Source organism: Trachypithecus francoisi, unplaced genomic scaffold (assembly GCF_009764315.1).
Source record: "Trachypithecus francoisi isolate TF-2019V2 unplaced genomic scaffold, Tfra_2.0 Lachesis_group13, whole genome shotgun sequence".
NCBI classification, from domain to species: domain Eukaryota; kingdom Metazoa; phylum Chordata; class Mammalia; order Primates; family Cercopithecidae; genus Trachypithecus; species Trachypithecus francoisi.
Window position 1 is genome coordinate 10608500 of NW_022681458.1, and position 15736 is coordinate 10624235.

A 15736-nucleotide genomic window follows, 5' to 3' on the forward strand; every position below is an offset into this window, starting at 1 on the left:
GCATGAGAATATGAAGGAGAGAACACATTGCCTTGCCTTGACATAATCCAACTACCATGTGATTATCTAAACACATACTTTCAAACAATAAAACCCATACTGTTAAACACAGACTTCTATATCAAGATTCCTCCCTGCATTTCCCAAAAGATCCATGTATAGAAAATGTGAAAAATCTCAGATTTAATTGCATTCTTTCACTGTGAAGTATACTTGGAGGAAAGACAATCAGGAAACACAAATTCCAGATTCAACCTCCTGACACTCTGCAGCCCAGGGCCAGAAATCCTCCCCTTCCTTACCTGACCCACATCTTGCTAGGGAGCTAGAGGCTTCCTGGGGCTCTTCTCCATCACACATTTGCGAACAGTCATCACCGCCCTCTGCAGAAAGAAAAGAAATCCCTCAAGAAATTATGAAGAGAAAACTTAGTGAAGATGTGGGAAGCTGAAGTATCTCCTAGGTGGGGCTGTCCATCACCCAGGTCCTCCTGGCCAGTAGGTGGACACACTCCGGTTGCTGTCACCGAGGCTGAGAACCATCCATCAGCTCACTTCCGCCTGGACTCCGGATTCTCTCTCCTTCCCCCCCTCCCCCTTTCCTCTGCACATTTCCTCTTTCTCTTCCCTGCTTTCCTGCTGCCAGCTGCTCCAGGTGCTTCTCTTTTTTTCCATGTGTTTCTGCCCCCTTCTCTGCTCCTGTCTTTTTCTCTTGCACCCCTGACTCTGCTCTTTACTGGCTTTCCCCATCTATTTCCTTGTCACCCCCTTTCTCGTACTGGGCATCAGAAAAGGCATCCCTGGGATGGTGGAAATGAACCAGATAAGGAAGGGGATCAGGAACAGAGTGGGCCAGGGCAGCAACACATACTACAGGGGAAGTGTGGCTCAAGGGCCCACACATAAAAGAAAGATCAGATCATTGCAGCTCCTGAAACAATTGATGCCATTAGTAGAGATGAGACATATGATATGGTCTGGGGCCCTGTGAAGGGTGGAAGCCACGGAAATCCACAGGAAGGATAACTCATCTAATCCTGTGCAACAAACATTACCACGTCGAAGGGGAAAATAATGATCTGATTGATATCTTGCAAATAACAATTGTGCTAAAGCAGAGAAAAAGAGTCTGATGAGTACAACAGCAAAGAGGATATTCATCCTTTTACTGAGAGAGCAAACCCTCGAGAAAGGGGAGTTTCTAGGTTCAGAGGAGGTGTTGGTTTCCATTTTGGGTGTGTTTAGTTCCTGAAAGACATCACAATGGGGAGGGTCCTGGGATAAATATTTTCAGGCACAAGGATGGAAGAACTTGGAAGTCAGGTGTGCAAAGCAGATATGTACACGAGAATCATTCCACTACCTGAGCAGATGAGACTGAGGAAAGAGTGTTCTTATGCTCTGAGTATGCTTCCATGTCACTCTCAACCTAGGGGGACCTGAATCGGAAAACTCACTATTGACAGAGGCGCCCTTTGCTGGGAGCTGCTTGTACATAGTGACTGACTTCAGCTCCACAGGCCCTCGACCTGCTCCTTTACTTGGACAACAGTTTTCACTCCTTACAGGTTCTTTAATTATTTTGATCTGTCTCTTTCTCTGCATAATTTCTTCGGTGTTTCCTTCCCATATTGTTGTTATTATTGTATTTGCTGCCATTTGCAGAATTTTCTCTAATTTTTCTCCTTGAGGTTATCCACTTTCTATGTGTCTTCTACTTTCTCCTTTTCTGTTTCTTTGGGTTTTATCTTATGCTCCTAGATGCTGGTAAAATATCCCTTATTTTATGTATTTTCCTCATTCTCAAAGTTCTTTTCTCTCAGGTTGGAAAAGATCTTCTGTTTACACAAGGGCTATAGCACCACATGTCCTTCCCTTGTTAGTGGCATCCCAAGGGTCTCCCACACGACTTTCTCAATTGCAAGACTTCAGTCATTCACAAAACATGTCTGTGCTCCAGATCCTTCTGGAATTAGGCTGAAAACATTCTCCTCTGCTTCAGTTGCCATAATCTGCTGTTATGTAGGTTTAATGTGTGTTTAATAACATCACTCAGGCACTTCTTCTCTGGCACCCCAGCCTACCTCTGGTATATTCATTCTTCCTATGTACTCCATGCAAAAATATGGTCCTCACTCAGGGGCTCAGCTCACCTTGATCCTTTGTCTCTCTCACAGTTTTCAAAAAGGCACAACAGAAAGTTGATATAATTCCATCTGCATGTATGTGAATGTGAAGAAGGGAAGGGTAGGATGGGAGAAAGGGAAACTTTTTTTCCATACCAACTAGAAAACAAAGATGTACTGAAATATTTAAAAACTTAAATCATAATTACCTTCTCCTTCATCTGGTAGTAGACAGAGCCCCTTCTCTGGTTCTCCTTCATTAGTGATTTGGGGAGTTTTTAGATCAAAGGTCTCTGCAGAGAAACAATAAATTGACAGACCACAGAGGGTGACGTGGACACAGACCTCAGTGCGTTCACGCCATCCAAGATGGGCAAACGCTGACAGCCACCCCCGTCTTGTTCCACCTTTTCTCCATCTTGTTGCAGCTCCTCTTTCTCCTTCTCTCTAATTCTCAGTGTCCTCCTCACAGTTCTGCCTCCACACAATTCCCTCCTAGCTGGGCAGCCCTTGGATTGTCTGGTCTTCTCTCCAACTGGCTTCTCCTGCTTCCTGTTTCTAGGAAGTAATACTGTATCTTTTTCTTTTTCAGTAATACTGAATCTTTTCTTTTTCTTTTTCAGTAATACTGTATCCCTTTTCTATTATTTCTTTAGCTCTTATTCTATATCCATCCTATGCCAAAGGGCAGGCTCTATTTCCATGCTGCGTTTCCGTGGTTTCCCTTCCCTCCCACTAGCATTTTTTTTCCCTTAAAGCCTTATATTGGTCCCTGGTCCACTTCTCCAGGAACCTGCAGAACTCCTTGGGCTTCTTTCTATTCTGACCCTGTGACCCTGCCCTGAACCCCCAGCTGGCTTTGCACAACCATCACCCAGTGACACATCCAGGACACTGGTGCCCACTCTTCCTTTTCTACTTTGCCTTTGCGGTAATATCCTGCTTGCATTTCTGTGCTTTATTTCCCAGTCTGTAAGATAGACGTTTAGCTGTTTGCATACCGATGTTTAAGAGTTTGTGAGGGTAAAAGGAGCTCTTGTGCAATCCAGTCATCTGATAAAGACTGTCAGAAACCTTGTGCACCTGCTCTCCCACCCCATGTTGGCACTCTCATTTTCACCCTTGACACACGTCTCTGCTGCTTGTGTTTCTACCTCTGTCTCTTGCCGCTGGACTCTCTTGGTACTTCTCCTTGTCTTGGTTTCTTTTTCTGGGACTGTTCCTGCCTTCCTCATCTCCCTCTTTCTTCCCTGGTGCTGTGCTGTATGTCGTTGCTGCATCTGTCATCCTGTTGCTTTCTAGAACTAGGGATCAAAAAAGGCATATCTGAGAGCGTCTGTAATTTCCATATGATTTCACTAGATTAGTGAGCATGATGGAGATTGTAGTGAAACAAGATGACTTTTCCAAGCACAGGGCTAAGCCTTTAGGAAGGCTCAGATGAGAAAAAGTCATCAGAAAATGACAATGACTAGAAAATTTGTATATAAACTTTGAAGTAATTGCAGGAGAGACAGACATGAAGCTGGAGCCCTGGGGAAAAAATAGATTTAATCCTTATGACCCCAAGTAGTTATTGATTTAAAGTAGAAATGTAAGATAAGCCAACTTCCATTTTTGAAAGAGTTGTTTGAGTTGGAAAGAATGGATGTGAGAGATACAAGATCAGAGGAAAGATGTGAGTCTAGAGGCTGTTGCTCCAGTCCAAGAGAGAGATCTTACCAGAGTTTTTGTGTTGGGGTGGAAGGAAATGGACAGGTGAGATATTTAGAACTCACTAAAAGTCTACTGGATGGTTGATGGGGTGCTTAAGTTGAGGGAGGTGGGAAGAGTCATGAGTGGTTCCTAGGTTTCTGCTTGAAGAATGGAGTAATAGTGTTTCCTCCTGAGATAGGGAACACTGGGAGAGAAGTCAGAGCTGTGTCAGGAAAGATGGTATGTACAATCTTGGAGGTGTCTTGTATTGAGGTTCTTGAAAAACATCCATATGAAGAAGTCTTTCAAATATCTTCATGAACGTATTCAGGTACTCAGATGAATGAACTTAGAAGATAAATATGGACATATGTGTTTTGAAATCATTAAGTTATAGATGGGAGAGACATGAAAGCCCCAGGGGGAGGCTGACTGCTTCTGAGGACATTACAGGTGCCATTTTGATAGCTTGGGAACACGCTTGTGAAAACTCACTGCTAACATGTCTCATTCTTGGGCCAGAAATTATTTCTGTCTAGTGAATCTTCTCTCCATCCCTACAATGTCCCATATTGTTCCCCATCTCTTGCAAGCAGTTTTCACTCTCTGCTAATTTTTCACTCATTCTCCTTTCTCTTTTTCTCTGTGTATAACTTTTATGCCTCTCCTCCACTGTCTCTGTCTTCGAGCATTTTTCTTCTCTCCGTTCCTCTCGTAATATTTTCTCCACCTTTTAAGTCCCATGCCTTATTTAATAATCAAGTTTATCTCCTTTCTTCCATGGTGCTCATTTCCATGCCTATATCTGTTCTCTCTAATTAGCTTTCTGTTCCTAATTTTTAATTTCAATTTAATTTTAATTTAAATTTCAGTCTTTCTGTATATTCTGTCTTATTTTTCTCCCATACCATCAAAGGTCTCATCTTTTGCCATTAACAAAGGGGCAGGGACTCTTCCCTTTGTGAAGTTCATTTCAACAGTTTTTCACTGAGTTTTCTATATTGCAATATATTCATTATATCCATGCTCTTGGCATAACCTTGAGAAAATAAGTTGAAAATTATCTCCCCTTCCTTATAACCCAATGTGGTATTATTACCCAAATATTACCCAACATGGTAATATTTGAATCCCATGACTATTTAGGTGAAACTGGCAGTCACTCAGATCTCTCTTTATTTAATGATTCAATCTATATTTTCCTTTCCCTCTCTCTTTCCCTATGTCCTATATGCAGGAAAGCCCCAACCAGTTTGAGATCATCCTTCTTTTGCTACTTGTCTCTCTCAAGGAAAGCAGGAAGAAGCTGGGCATAGACTGTCTGTGTCTGTATGTGGGGAGGGATGCATGGATGAATGGATGGCTGGCTGGCTGGCTGGATGGATGGATGGATGAATATGTGGATAGATGGATGGATATATGGATGAATACATGAATAGATGGGGGAATGGGAAGGGAGATGAAAGAGTAGGTGTTTTTGTATGTTGACAGAATAACAAAGCTTTAATTTAAATCCTAATTACCTTCTGTATCATAAGGCAGTAATGTGGGCATTTCATCTAATTCTCCTTCATCTGTTTGTATAGCAAGTTCACAGGACACTGCAGAGCGAAAGAGGAACATGACAGACAATTGACAGTGACCTGGACACCTACCTGGATCCATGCTGAGCTCTAACGTTCAGGTGTAGAACTGCTCCCTGGGAATAAATGTATCTTTGCACCAAACAAGAATGGCTCCACTCCTTCTAGCACCTTGTCGGGCCCCTTTCCCCTCTCTCCCTCTCTCTCCTTCTCTTTTTTCTCCCTCTAACCCTTTCTTTACACATTGCTGCATCTGCACCATAAACCAACTCTAGGATCTCTTTGACTTGACTTCCTCTTCCTGACTTCTACGATTTCTTTGCATTTCTGTCTCTTTCCTCTGTTTGTTACCTTCCTGTTTGTTACCTCTTTGCTCCATTATATCCCTATTCATTCTTCTAGCTTTGTCACTTCCACTTTGTCTCTTCTGTATACAGTATTTCATTATTCCTAAATAATTCTTGGCAAGTAAGTTTAAAATTCTCTCTCTTTTCTCAAACCCCATCCTGGTAGGATTTAGATTCCATATTCATGTAGATAAAATTGGGCCCACTTAGGCAACACCATTGGGTGCCTCCAATCAGAGTAATTTTTATTACTCTGCACACTTAAGCTCTCTGCCCAAGAGCCCCTCCACTAAAGGACTTAGCCCTCCTTTACCTCTTGCCTCCCACACACCTGGGGAAAACAACCACAGGCTGAACGAAAGTGTGTTACAGGGGTGGTGGTGGAGAGAGAAGGAAGTGTTGCTTGCATAGAGATAGGCCAACTAATTTAATGAGATAATTGGTCATTTAAATCATAATTACCTCCCCCACCTGGTAGTAGACTGGGTGCATCCTCTGTGTCTCCTCCATCAGCATTTGGGAGGGCTAATTGCTCACAAGACTCTGAAGAGAAACCTGGAAATAAATTACAAGGCACAGTGATGAGAGCACAGACCTCAGCATGTTCCTGCTGAATTCTGGTGTTCAGCACTCAGGTGACCTTTTCCTTGCAAAAAAAAAAACACACCATTGCTCCAAGGACCTCGCCTGAGCCCCGCCACAGCCTTGCTCTGCCTGTTTTCCTTCTGTTCATCTCTCTGCCACCTCCTTTCTCCTTCTCATTTTTTGGTCACCACATGCTCTTGCTTCTATGTCATGAAGCACTGTCCATCTCCTTGACTCCCTGGGATTCCCTCTCTTTTTCTTTTCTGTTGATCTTCAGTGCCCTCCATCACGTTTTCCTACTTGTGTCTCCATTTTTCTTTCTGGTTCTCTTCTTCTGGATTTCTTGCATCCTGCACGGCAGTTTCCAATCTTACCATTTCTCTTTGCTTTTCCCTGCTCTGGCCACGGAAATGCTTTTGTTGAATAAGAGTCTCCTTGCACCAGGCCCACTCCCCTAAGAACCTGTAGGCCTACCTGGGTCTCCTGTGTGAACTTCGATCCATGATCCTGACTACCCTGATTTCTGCCAAACTCACACAACTACCACTGCAGTGACTCAGCAGGGATGTGGGTCATGTTCTTGCTTGACTAATTTGACCTGGTAAAAGACCTTACACCTTTCTATGCTTCTACTTCTACTTTATTTAGCTATAAAATAGAAATAAGCAAAAGTTTATCCATCTAAATTCATTAGCTGTGGAGATAAAATGACATCTTGTTTGCCAAAATTCTTTGAGCAATAACTATGTAAGATAGTAACACAATGGAAAATATTTGACAAAAATTATCATTTAGTTTTTTGAGTAGTTGGTCTGATGGAACATGTTTCTTGTGAAGGCTTTCTACATAGTAAGGGACAAAATAATAATAGTAACAAACAACAATAGTTTTATTCTCTAGAGAAAATAAATGGTGGGTAGGTATAATCAAGTTTTTATTATTAGTAGACACGAAAGACACCATCCTTCTCTAGCATATTTCTACTATAACATACACTTAGGAACATTTAGCAGAATTATGGGATCTGAGGACAAAATGGATCTTTTGCCTGTGGAATGTGCTCAGAATAAAATGCATCAGGAAACACCAGCTCTGAATTCCACCTCCTGACACCCTGCAGGTCAGGAAGAGCAAGTCACCCCTTCCTTACCTGGCTCACACTTTGGCGAGGAGCTCAAGGCTTCCTGAGGCACTGCTACATCACCCATTTCATGACCGGCATTGCTGTTCTCTGCAGAAAGGAATGAAATCCCTCAGATGTCTTCATTTACAGTCAAGAAGACATCAAAACAAGAAAATAAATAATGAGAAAACTAAGAAAGCCTGATAAACCGGAAGGTCCCCACTCCCCAAACAACCTGACCTGAGGATTAAGTCCTTCAGTAACCTTCACCAGAGGCTGAGAATAATTCATCCATTGTGGGGGAATCTTCCTTTCCTTACACCTTGTTCTCTTTCACGTTTTCTCACTCAAGTCTTTCCATCTGTTTCTGTACATTTCCTCAATCTCTGCCTCTGTTTTTCTCTGCAGATGTTTCTTAGAGTCTCTGTTTCCTAGATGCATTTCTCTCTTCTCTGCTCCTGCAAATTTTTCTCTTGCTTTCTCTGATACCATTCTTTCTCTCCCATCCTTAGCCTCTCAATTGTGCCTTCCTAGCTTTCTCTAAAGAAAGACCTCCCTTTGATCATATATTCTAAGTAGGATTTAGCTGGATTGGAGAAGGATAAATGGAGAATAGTGGGACAGGAAAACAATTCTAAATAAGGCAGCAAAGAGAAAACATAGGGAAAGGCTCAGTCTGAAAGAGAGATTTAACAATTGAAATTATTGGGGGAAATTTTATTCCACCTTGAAGTAATACTTCAGGAGGCAGGTGATTAAGCTGGAGAAGTAAGCAGGTGGATCATTGTGGATGCCTTTGGATTTTACTTAAAAACCCATTTATTTAATCCTTAGTGTATTAAGGAGGTAAGCAGGAAAATGATACAACCTAAGGTGCATTTTTAAATATCCCATCTAGTTGAAGTGCAAATAACACATTTGATGGAACCAAGATTAGAGGGAGGAGATGAGCAAAGGATGTTGCCCTGAGAATCATGAGAGTGATGGAGATCTGGACCAGAGACCTGGTCTTGGGGATGCAAAGATGGACAGGCCAGAGGCAACCTGAAGATGAAATGATTACATTGGCTGCATAACTGGCATGTATCTGAGGGCAAGGGAGGAGTCATCCATAATAACTTGACTAGGTTTCCAACTTGAAAAACCATGGGACAATAGTGATCCATCTCTGGGAGAAAGAGTGCTGTGGAGGAGTTAGATCTAACTTGAGCAATGAAGATGTTGCTTTTAGTTCTCAAAGTACCAAGTTTAAGGTTCTTGAAAAAATTCAAGTGTAGATGTCTATCCGACCCATGAGTAAAGGTCCTCGGGTCCATGAATAAATGTACTCTAAAGATAATTTAGAGTGAAGATTTGTGCTTGGGAATCATTGGACTATTCTGGGAGAGGCCTATTGAAATCTGAGTATGATGTAAGTGCCCTTTGATGTGGGAAGAGTTCAATCTGAAAACTTACGGTTCATGGAGCCAACCCTTGTAAAGTTGCTGATATCCAGTGCTCTTACCTCAAACCTACACTGTCCCAGTCTGCTTCTCTCTCCCTTTTATCCAACTTTTCACTCTCAAGTGATTTTACACCCTTTTTTTCTTAACTCTTTACCTACATAGTTGCCTCTGTACCTCTTCATTTTCCCCATTTCTTGGTATTTATTTTCCTCTCATCTTTCTTTTTCCATATACTTCTCTCTCCATTTTCACCTCTGATCCTTGGCAGATGTTTCAGTTTACGTTTTCTCTGCTGTGTCTTATTTTATTTTATTTTTTTATTATACTTTAAGTTCTAGGGTACATGTCTGCTGTGTCTTATACTTCCTCTCTTTCCATTTCTGTTTCTCCCATTTCACTTTGATCTTCTATCTGCCAACACTATTTCAGTTTTGTCTCCCTGCGCAATTCTATCTTTCAGGCTCCCCTGTCTCTCCATATCAAAAACTCCAATCTTGGACTGTGACCACAGTACTAGGGACCCCTAACTGGCCAACTCTGTAAGGAACATCTCTCACCTGAATCTGATATGGCTTAGGTTATTTCTGAGTTTCTCTTAATAGTTCTATGAAATTAATTAAAAATAATCCCCTTATCTCAACCTGGGAGGGAAGGAGGGTAGGATTTTTATGTGCCCTTAGAAGATGGAATCCATTCATGTAATTTGTCATATATTATTCTCTGTCTACTTTTCCCATTTTCTCTTTTTATATTCTCCACCAATGGAGACTCCATCTATTCAAGAGATCAGATCTCCTTTTTCATTGGTTCTCTCACATCTGCTGGCAGATAAGGGCAGATACATGCCTATGTGAGGGGAAGAGTACTGGGAGATAACAGGGGGCTAAGATAGGAGAGAAAATACAAGCTTCGCCTCCATGAAGACAAGGAAGCAAAACTTTAATAAGGGCATTGATCAGTTAAATGATAGTTACCTTGTTGACCATATGGTAGTAATCTGGGTCTGTCTTCTAACTCGATTACATTATTCATTTGGAGAGGTGGGTGTTCATAGCATACTGAGGAAAACAATGTGGAAATTACCAAACTCAGACAGGGACCAGAGGAGAGACCTCAGTGTGCTTAAGCTGAACTTGATGTCCAAGTCCCAGGATCTCCTGCCCCCGAGGTCCAACAGAGCCTTGTTCCCCTTTTTTTCATTGAGATGCACATACCTTAAGTGTAAATCATTATGAAACCAACATCCCAGTCAAGATTGAGAACATTTCCACCATCCCAGAAAATTGCTTTGTGCTCAAGACACCACTGTTCTGGTTCCTATCACCAGCAATGGCTCCTTCCTTTCTGGCACTGTACTTGTCTGTGTTGTCTGCACTTGTACTCATATAAATAGGATCATGCAGTATGTACTCTTACAACTTGCTTATTTTGCTCAACATAATGTTTTTGAGATTTATCCTTGTTGCTCTGTGTGATAACAGTTCATTCTTTTTATTGCTGAATAGTATTATACTCTATAAATTAGTCATAGCTTATCTACTCTCCTGTTGATGAGCATTTGGGTTGGTTCCAGATTTTAGTTATTATGAATAAAGTTGCCATAAACATTCTTATACAAATCTTTGGATGAACATATTTTTATTTCTCTCATGTCAATACCTAGGAATGAAACTGCCAAGATCATAAGTTAGATTTAACTTTACAGGAAATTGCCAGGCACTTTCCCAAAGTGGTCGCTATCATTTTACATTCCTACCAGCAAGGGATGGGCAGTCCAATTGTTCCACATTCTCATCTGTGCTTGGTATTGTCAGTGTTTTTAATTTTAGCAATTCTAGTGAGTGGATGATATCTCACTCTGACTTTAATTTGCATTTCCCTCATGATTCATAATGTCATACACTTTCTGTTCTTGCCGGACATTTTGTATCTCCTGTTCTGAAATGTCTGTTCAAATCGTTTGTCCATTTTTTGAATTGATGTGTCCTTTTATTATTCATTTATTGGAGTTATTCATATTTTGTGAGTACAATCCTTTGTTAGACATGTGTATTGCAAATATTTTCTCCCAGTCTATGGCTTGTTTTTTCCTTTTCTTTCTTTTTTTTTTTTTTTTTTTGAGACCGAGTCTGGCTCTGTCGCCCAGGCTGGAGTGCAGTGGCCGGATCTCAGCTCACTGCAAGCTCCGCCTCCCGGGTTTACGCCATTCTCCTGCCTCAGCCTCCCGAGTAGCTGGGACTACAGGCGCCCGCCATCTCGCCCGGCTGGTTTTTTGTATTTTAGCAGAGATGGGGTTTCACCCTGTTAGCCAGGATGGTCTCGAACTCCTGACCGCGTGATCCGCCCGTCTCAGCCTCCCAAAGTGCTGGGATTACAGGCTTGAGCCACCGCGCCCAGACTGTTTTTTCCTTTTCTTTTTTTTTTTTTGAGACGGAGTCTTGCTCTGTCGCCTGGGCTGGAGTGCAGTGGCCGGATCTCAGCTCACTGCAAGCTCCGCCTCCCGGGTTCACGCCATTCTCCTGCCTCAGCCTCCCGAGTAGCTGGGACTACAGGCGCCCGCCACCTCGCCCGGCTAGTTTTTTGTATTTTTTAGTAGAGACGGGGTTTCACCATGTTAGCCAGGATGGTCTCAATCTTCTGACCTCGTGATCTGCCCGTCTCGGCCTCCCAAAGTGCTGGGATTACAGGCTTGAGCCACGGCGCCCGGCCTTTTCCTTTTCTTAATGGTGACTTTGGATGTGTAGTTTTTAATTTGGTGACACCTAACTTACCAAGTTTTTCTTTTATGATCCATGTTTTTTTGTGTGTCCTGTATAGCAAATTACTGCCTACTCTCAGTTTGCAAAGACACTGTCTCATGTTTTCTTCTAGAAGCTTTATACCTGTCGTGTTAACTTCTAGATTTGTGATCCAACTTGAATTATTTTTTGTGGATGTTGCGTAGTATAAGCAGAGGTTTATTTTTTCTTTTTTTTTCAATCTTTTTACAACTCATTCTACTTCTGCCCATTTCTCCAATTTCTACTCATAGTCTGAGGCAGTGGGCAGTGGTGAGCCTCAGGTGCCTGTCACCCAAACACAGGAAGTGCCAGATACTAACATATGAGATGTGGATGCTTGGGCCAGGGGGATCCCCACAGTCCACAGAGAGAATCAGAGCCCCTGAGATGTGGGCAGTAGAAGTAACATCATTCCCTTCATTGCCACAGCCTGGAACACCCTGGTTAAAATACAAATATTGACTCAAAATTTGTGCCTAGGTACAGTTGGCTTGGGATCCATGGATTCACCCAACCTCAGATTGAAAATACGGGAAAAAATGTAAAATAATAAAAGGCCAGGCATAGTGGCTCATGTCTATAATCCCAGCACTTGGGGAAGCCAAGGCAGGCAGATCACCTGAGGTCAGGGGATCAAGACCAGCCTTGCCAACATGGTGAAACCCCACCTCTATCAAAAATACAAAAAAATTAGCCAGGTGTGGTGGTGGATGACTGTAATCTCAGCTACTCAGAAGGCTGAGGCAGGAAAATCACTTGAACTCAGGAGATGGGGGTTGCAGTAGCCAAGATCACGCCACTGCACTCCAGCCTGGGCGATAGAGTGAACTCCATCTCAAAAAATAAATAAATAAAATAACAACACAAATTTAACAACTATTTACATAGCATTTACATTGTATTAGGTATTGTAATCTAGAGATGATTTAAAGTATACTGGTGCATGTGCATAGGTTATACACAAATACTATGCCATTTCATATAAGGGACTTGAGCATCCAGGACTGAGGGTGGTGGGTATTCCTGAAACCATTCCCTTGTGGATACCAAAAGAGGCATGCACAGTATTTGATTTCCTCTAGACCTTTCTCTGACTTGGATGTACCATAATATGAAAACGAGATACCTCTTTTTTGAATCAAGGTATAGTATTCACAAATCAACACATCTCATTCTTCATACTGACTTCTTTTACTTTTCCCCTGTTTAAATGCCCGTTATTGCTTCTTCATTTTCCAAAAACTAAACTCCAGGTTCCTTAGCACAGGGTGTCAAGCCCTCCAGAATCCACTCCAAGTTCTTTCTCCAGAATCGCCTCCCAAACCCTCCCTCCCACACTCTGCAATTCAACCACATGGTTCTGACAGGCCCCCACCAACCCCCTTTTCTGTCTTCATAGCTTTCATATGCAACTCCTCCTCAGCGTATCAGTATGTACTGGGCTCTCTTCGTGACTTCTCCAGTCTTCGTTTGGAGAAACAAGTTGACACAGGACTGCACTGAATGATAAATTTTCTAATACAAAGAAAATTGTTTTATCTTTGAATGTATCTGCAAATATCAGAGAGGGTTTCCTCCTTTCCTATGAAAAGGCATCACTCATGTCTTCCTTGAAAAAAATGGAGACTTCAACCCTATGTTTTACGGCATCAAAATCAAGTCCTGGCTGAGCAACCATTTGCAGGATTACTTGGTTAACATCTGTCACTCCCACTATATGTAAACTCCATAAGGACACGGGACATGTGTGTTTTTTCATCATTATATTCCCCCTGGGCTTGGCATGTAATAGTCACTTAGTCAAACATTTGTCAAATATGAATGAAGAGTGAATGAATGAATGAATGAATGAAATGGGCTTGAATCCCCCAAAGCTGTTGAGAGCTATAGTTACCATTTTGGAAGCTTCTATAAATCTCGTTTAAATCAGGATAGGCCATCAGGTTAATCCTGCTGAACAATGCTTCCAGATGTGACCAGCCAAACGTCTTCTCCAGTTCACTGAGTACACAATACATCACTCTTGTCACTGGGACCAGGTTTCTAAAAGCTTCTTGAAAATGCTTAAAAACATTAAATGGAGAATTATGTAGCTAGAGATTTATGGGTTCCCAAAGACTCTTAGGTGGTAAATAGAACATCTGTTCTCTTGTGAAATGCTAGAATTTTGCATATATTTGGATGACTTCTTAAATGTCCTCCACCATAAAAATACACTCTTAATTTTTTGAACCTGACTCTCTGACATTGTTGTACACTTAAGAGGAGAGAGTAATTGTAAATAATAAATGTGGGTTCAAAGTTGAATGTTGTGTGTTAGGTTATTTCAGGAGTGGCCTTAACAAGGCTGTTCTGTTTTGTGGATGATAACCACTACTAGGATTGGCCTGGCCTGACAGAGCTCCAGGAAACCAATCAACCAGCCCCCTACTGTGACTCCTGACCAAAGGGCACAGAAAATTCACAAAGACAAGAAGAAGGCTTGTCCTCAGTATCCCTAAAGGCATCCACTGCTAACATTAGCTTGCATTCTAGGGCTCTAGAAATGTCCAAAGATCAAACAATGATTTGGAGAGACAGTAGCAAGCATCTGCTTCCAAATGTAACCTAACATGACACAACTTCCCTGTGAGTTTCAAAAAATCTCTGTTTCAAGTGTTTCAAATAAGTAGGCTTTGTAATGAAACGCTGCCTAGTTCACTTATTTACTTTAATTATGGCTACCATTAGTAGATTGTATACATGCACCTAGGATGATCTGCACCCATACAGCATTCCCATTCTCTCTGCTGCCCCACCTCCCTCACTGTGGCCCTCCCCCAACATTTACTACAGAAGAAGGGAGGTTTTCTGTGATGCCTGCTTCTCCTGTCACCTCCTAACCTACAGGATGGTGAAGGTCCCCATTCACAGGAGGCCTTTTAGCCTGTTCATTACATCTTGAAGTTTGGCATAATTGAGTATGGACCTGGTTTACCATCATTTGGAAATTCTTACTTACTTCATACATCTGCTCAGAGATGAAGGAGCGGTCTCGGAGGCCCATAAGGAAAGGAAATGGTCTTGTTATTGCACTTGCAATCTCTACCTTGTGTTCTCTGAAGAACCTGAAAATGGGCTCAGGGCAAACCTGCTCCTGCAGGTTCTGATCCTCTGCATTCTGGATATCTGTGACCATCCTAAGAAACAAAGATACAACGTGGAAATAGATACTGAGTTTCCAAGAGGTTTGTGGTGGCTAGAAGATTTTAGACATGAAGGATGGCCAATGGAGAGCCAACATGTGTAAAATAGGCTTTCTTGTGGGGAGATCAGAATGAATGGAATTTATTTATTTTGGGAAAAATTAAGGTGGAAAAGATGAAAATAGTGAACTTATTAAAGACTTAAATGTTAGACCTAAAACCATAAAAATCCTAGAAGACAACCTAGGCAATACCATTCAGGACATGGGCATGGGCAAGGACTTCATGTCTAAAATACCAAAAGCAATAGCAACAGAAGACAAAATTGACAAATGGGATCTAATTAAACTAAAGAGCTTCTGCACAGCAAAAGAAACTACCATCAGAGTGAACAGGCAACCTACAGAATGGGATAAAATTTTTACAATCTACTCATCTGACAAAGGGCTAATATCCAGAACCTACAAAGAACCCAAACAAATTTACAAGAAATCGCTTCTCAGCCTTTTGGCTAAGATCAAGTGCAAATTTACAAGAAAAAAGCAAACAATCCCATCAAAAAGTGGGCAAAGGATATGAACAGACACTTCTCAAAAGAAGACATTTATGCAGCCAACAGACACATGAAAAAATGCTCATCATCACTGACCATTAGAGAAATACAAATCAAAACCACAATGAGATACCATCTCATACCAGTTAGAATGACGATCATTAAAAAGTCAGGAAACAACAGGTGCTGGAGAGGATGTGGAGAAACAGGAACACTTTTACACTGTTGGTGGGACTGTAAACTAGTTCAACCATTGTGGAAGACAGTGTGGCGATTCCTCAAGGATCTAGAACTAGAGATACCATTTGACCTAGC

General features: G+C 41.8%; 1 protein-coding gene across 15 annotated transcripts in view; it reads right to left on the reverse strand.

The window, feature by feature from the left end:
• SP140 (SP140 nuclear body protein) overlaps nt 1-15736 on the reverse strand; it is an 85972-nt gene that overhangs the window by 58800 nt on the left and 11436 nt on the right. For 12 of the 15 annotated variants that reach the window (XM_033229915.1, XM_033229912.1, XM_033229918.1 and 9 more), the window contains 9 exons: nt 14685-14862; nt 13578-13746; nt 9878-9961; nt 7486-7566; nt 6213-6305; nt 5344-5421; nt 3280-3429; nt 2335-2418; nt 303-383 (listed from right to left, as the gene is read on the reverse strand). In XM_033229915.1, coding sequence (XP_033085806.1) covers nt 303-383; nt 2335-2418; nt 3280-3429; nt 5344-5421; nt 6213-6305; nt 7486-7566; nt 9878-9961; nt 13578-13746; nt 14685-14862 — 998 coding nt within the window. Of the gene's footprint in view, nt 1-302; nt 384-2334; nt 2419-3279; nt 3430-5343; nt 5422-6212; nt 6306-7485; nt 7567-9877; nt 9962-12589; nt 13199-13577; nt 13747-14684; nt 14863-15736 lie in introns of those variants that run through there. The other 3 variants (XM_033229913.1, XM_033229924.1, XM_033229926.1) reach the window with 2 other exon arrangements.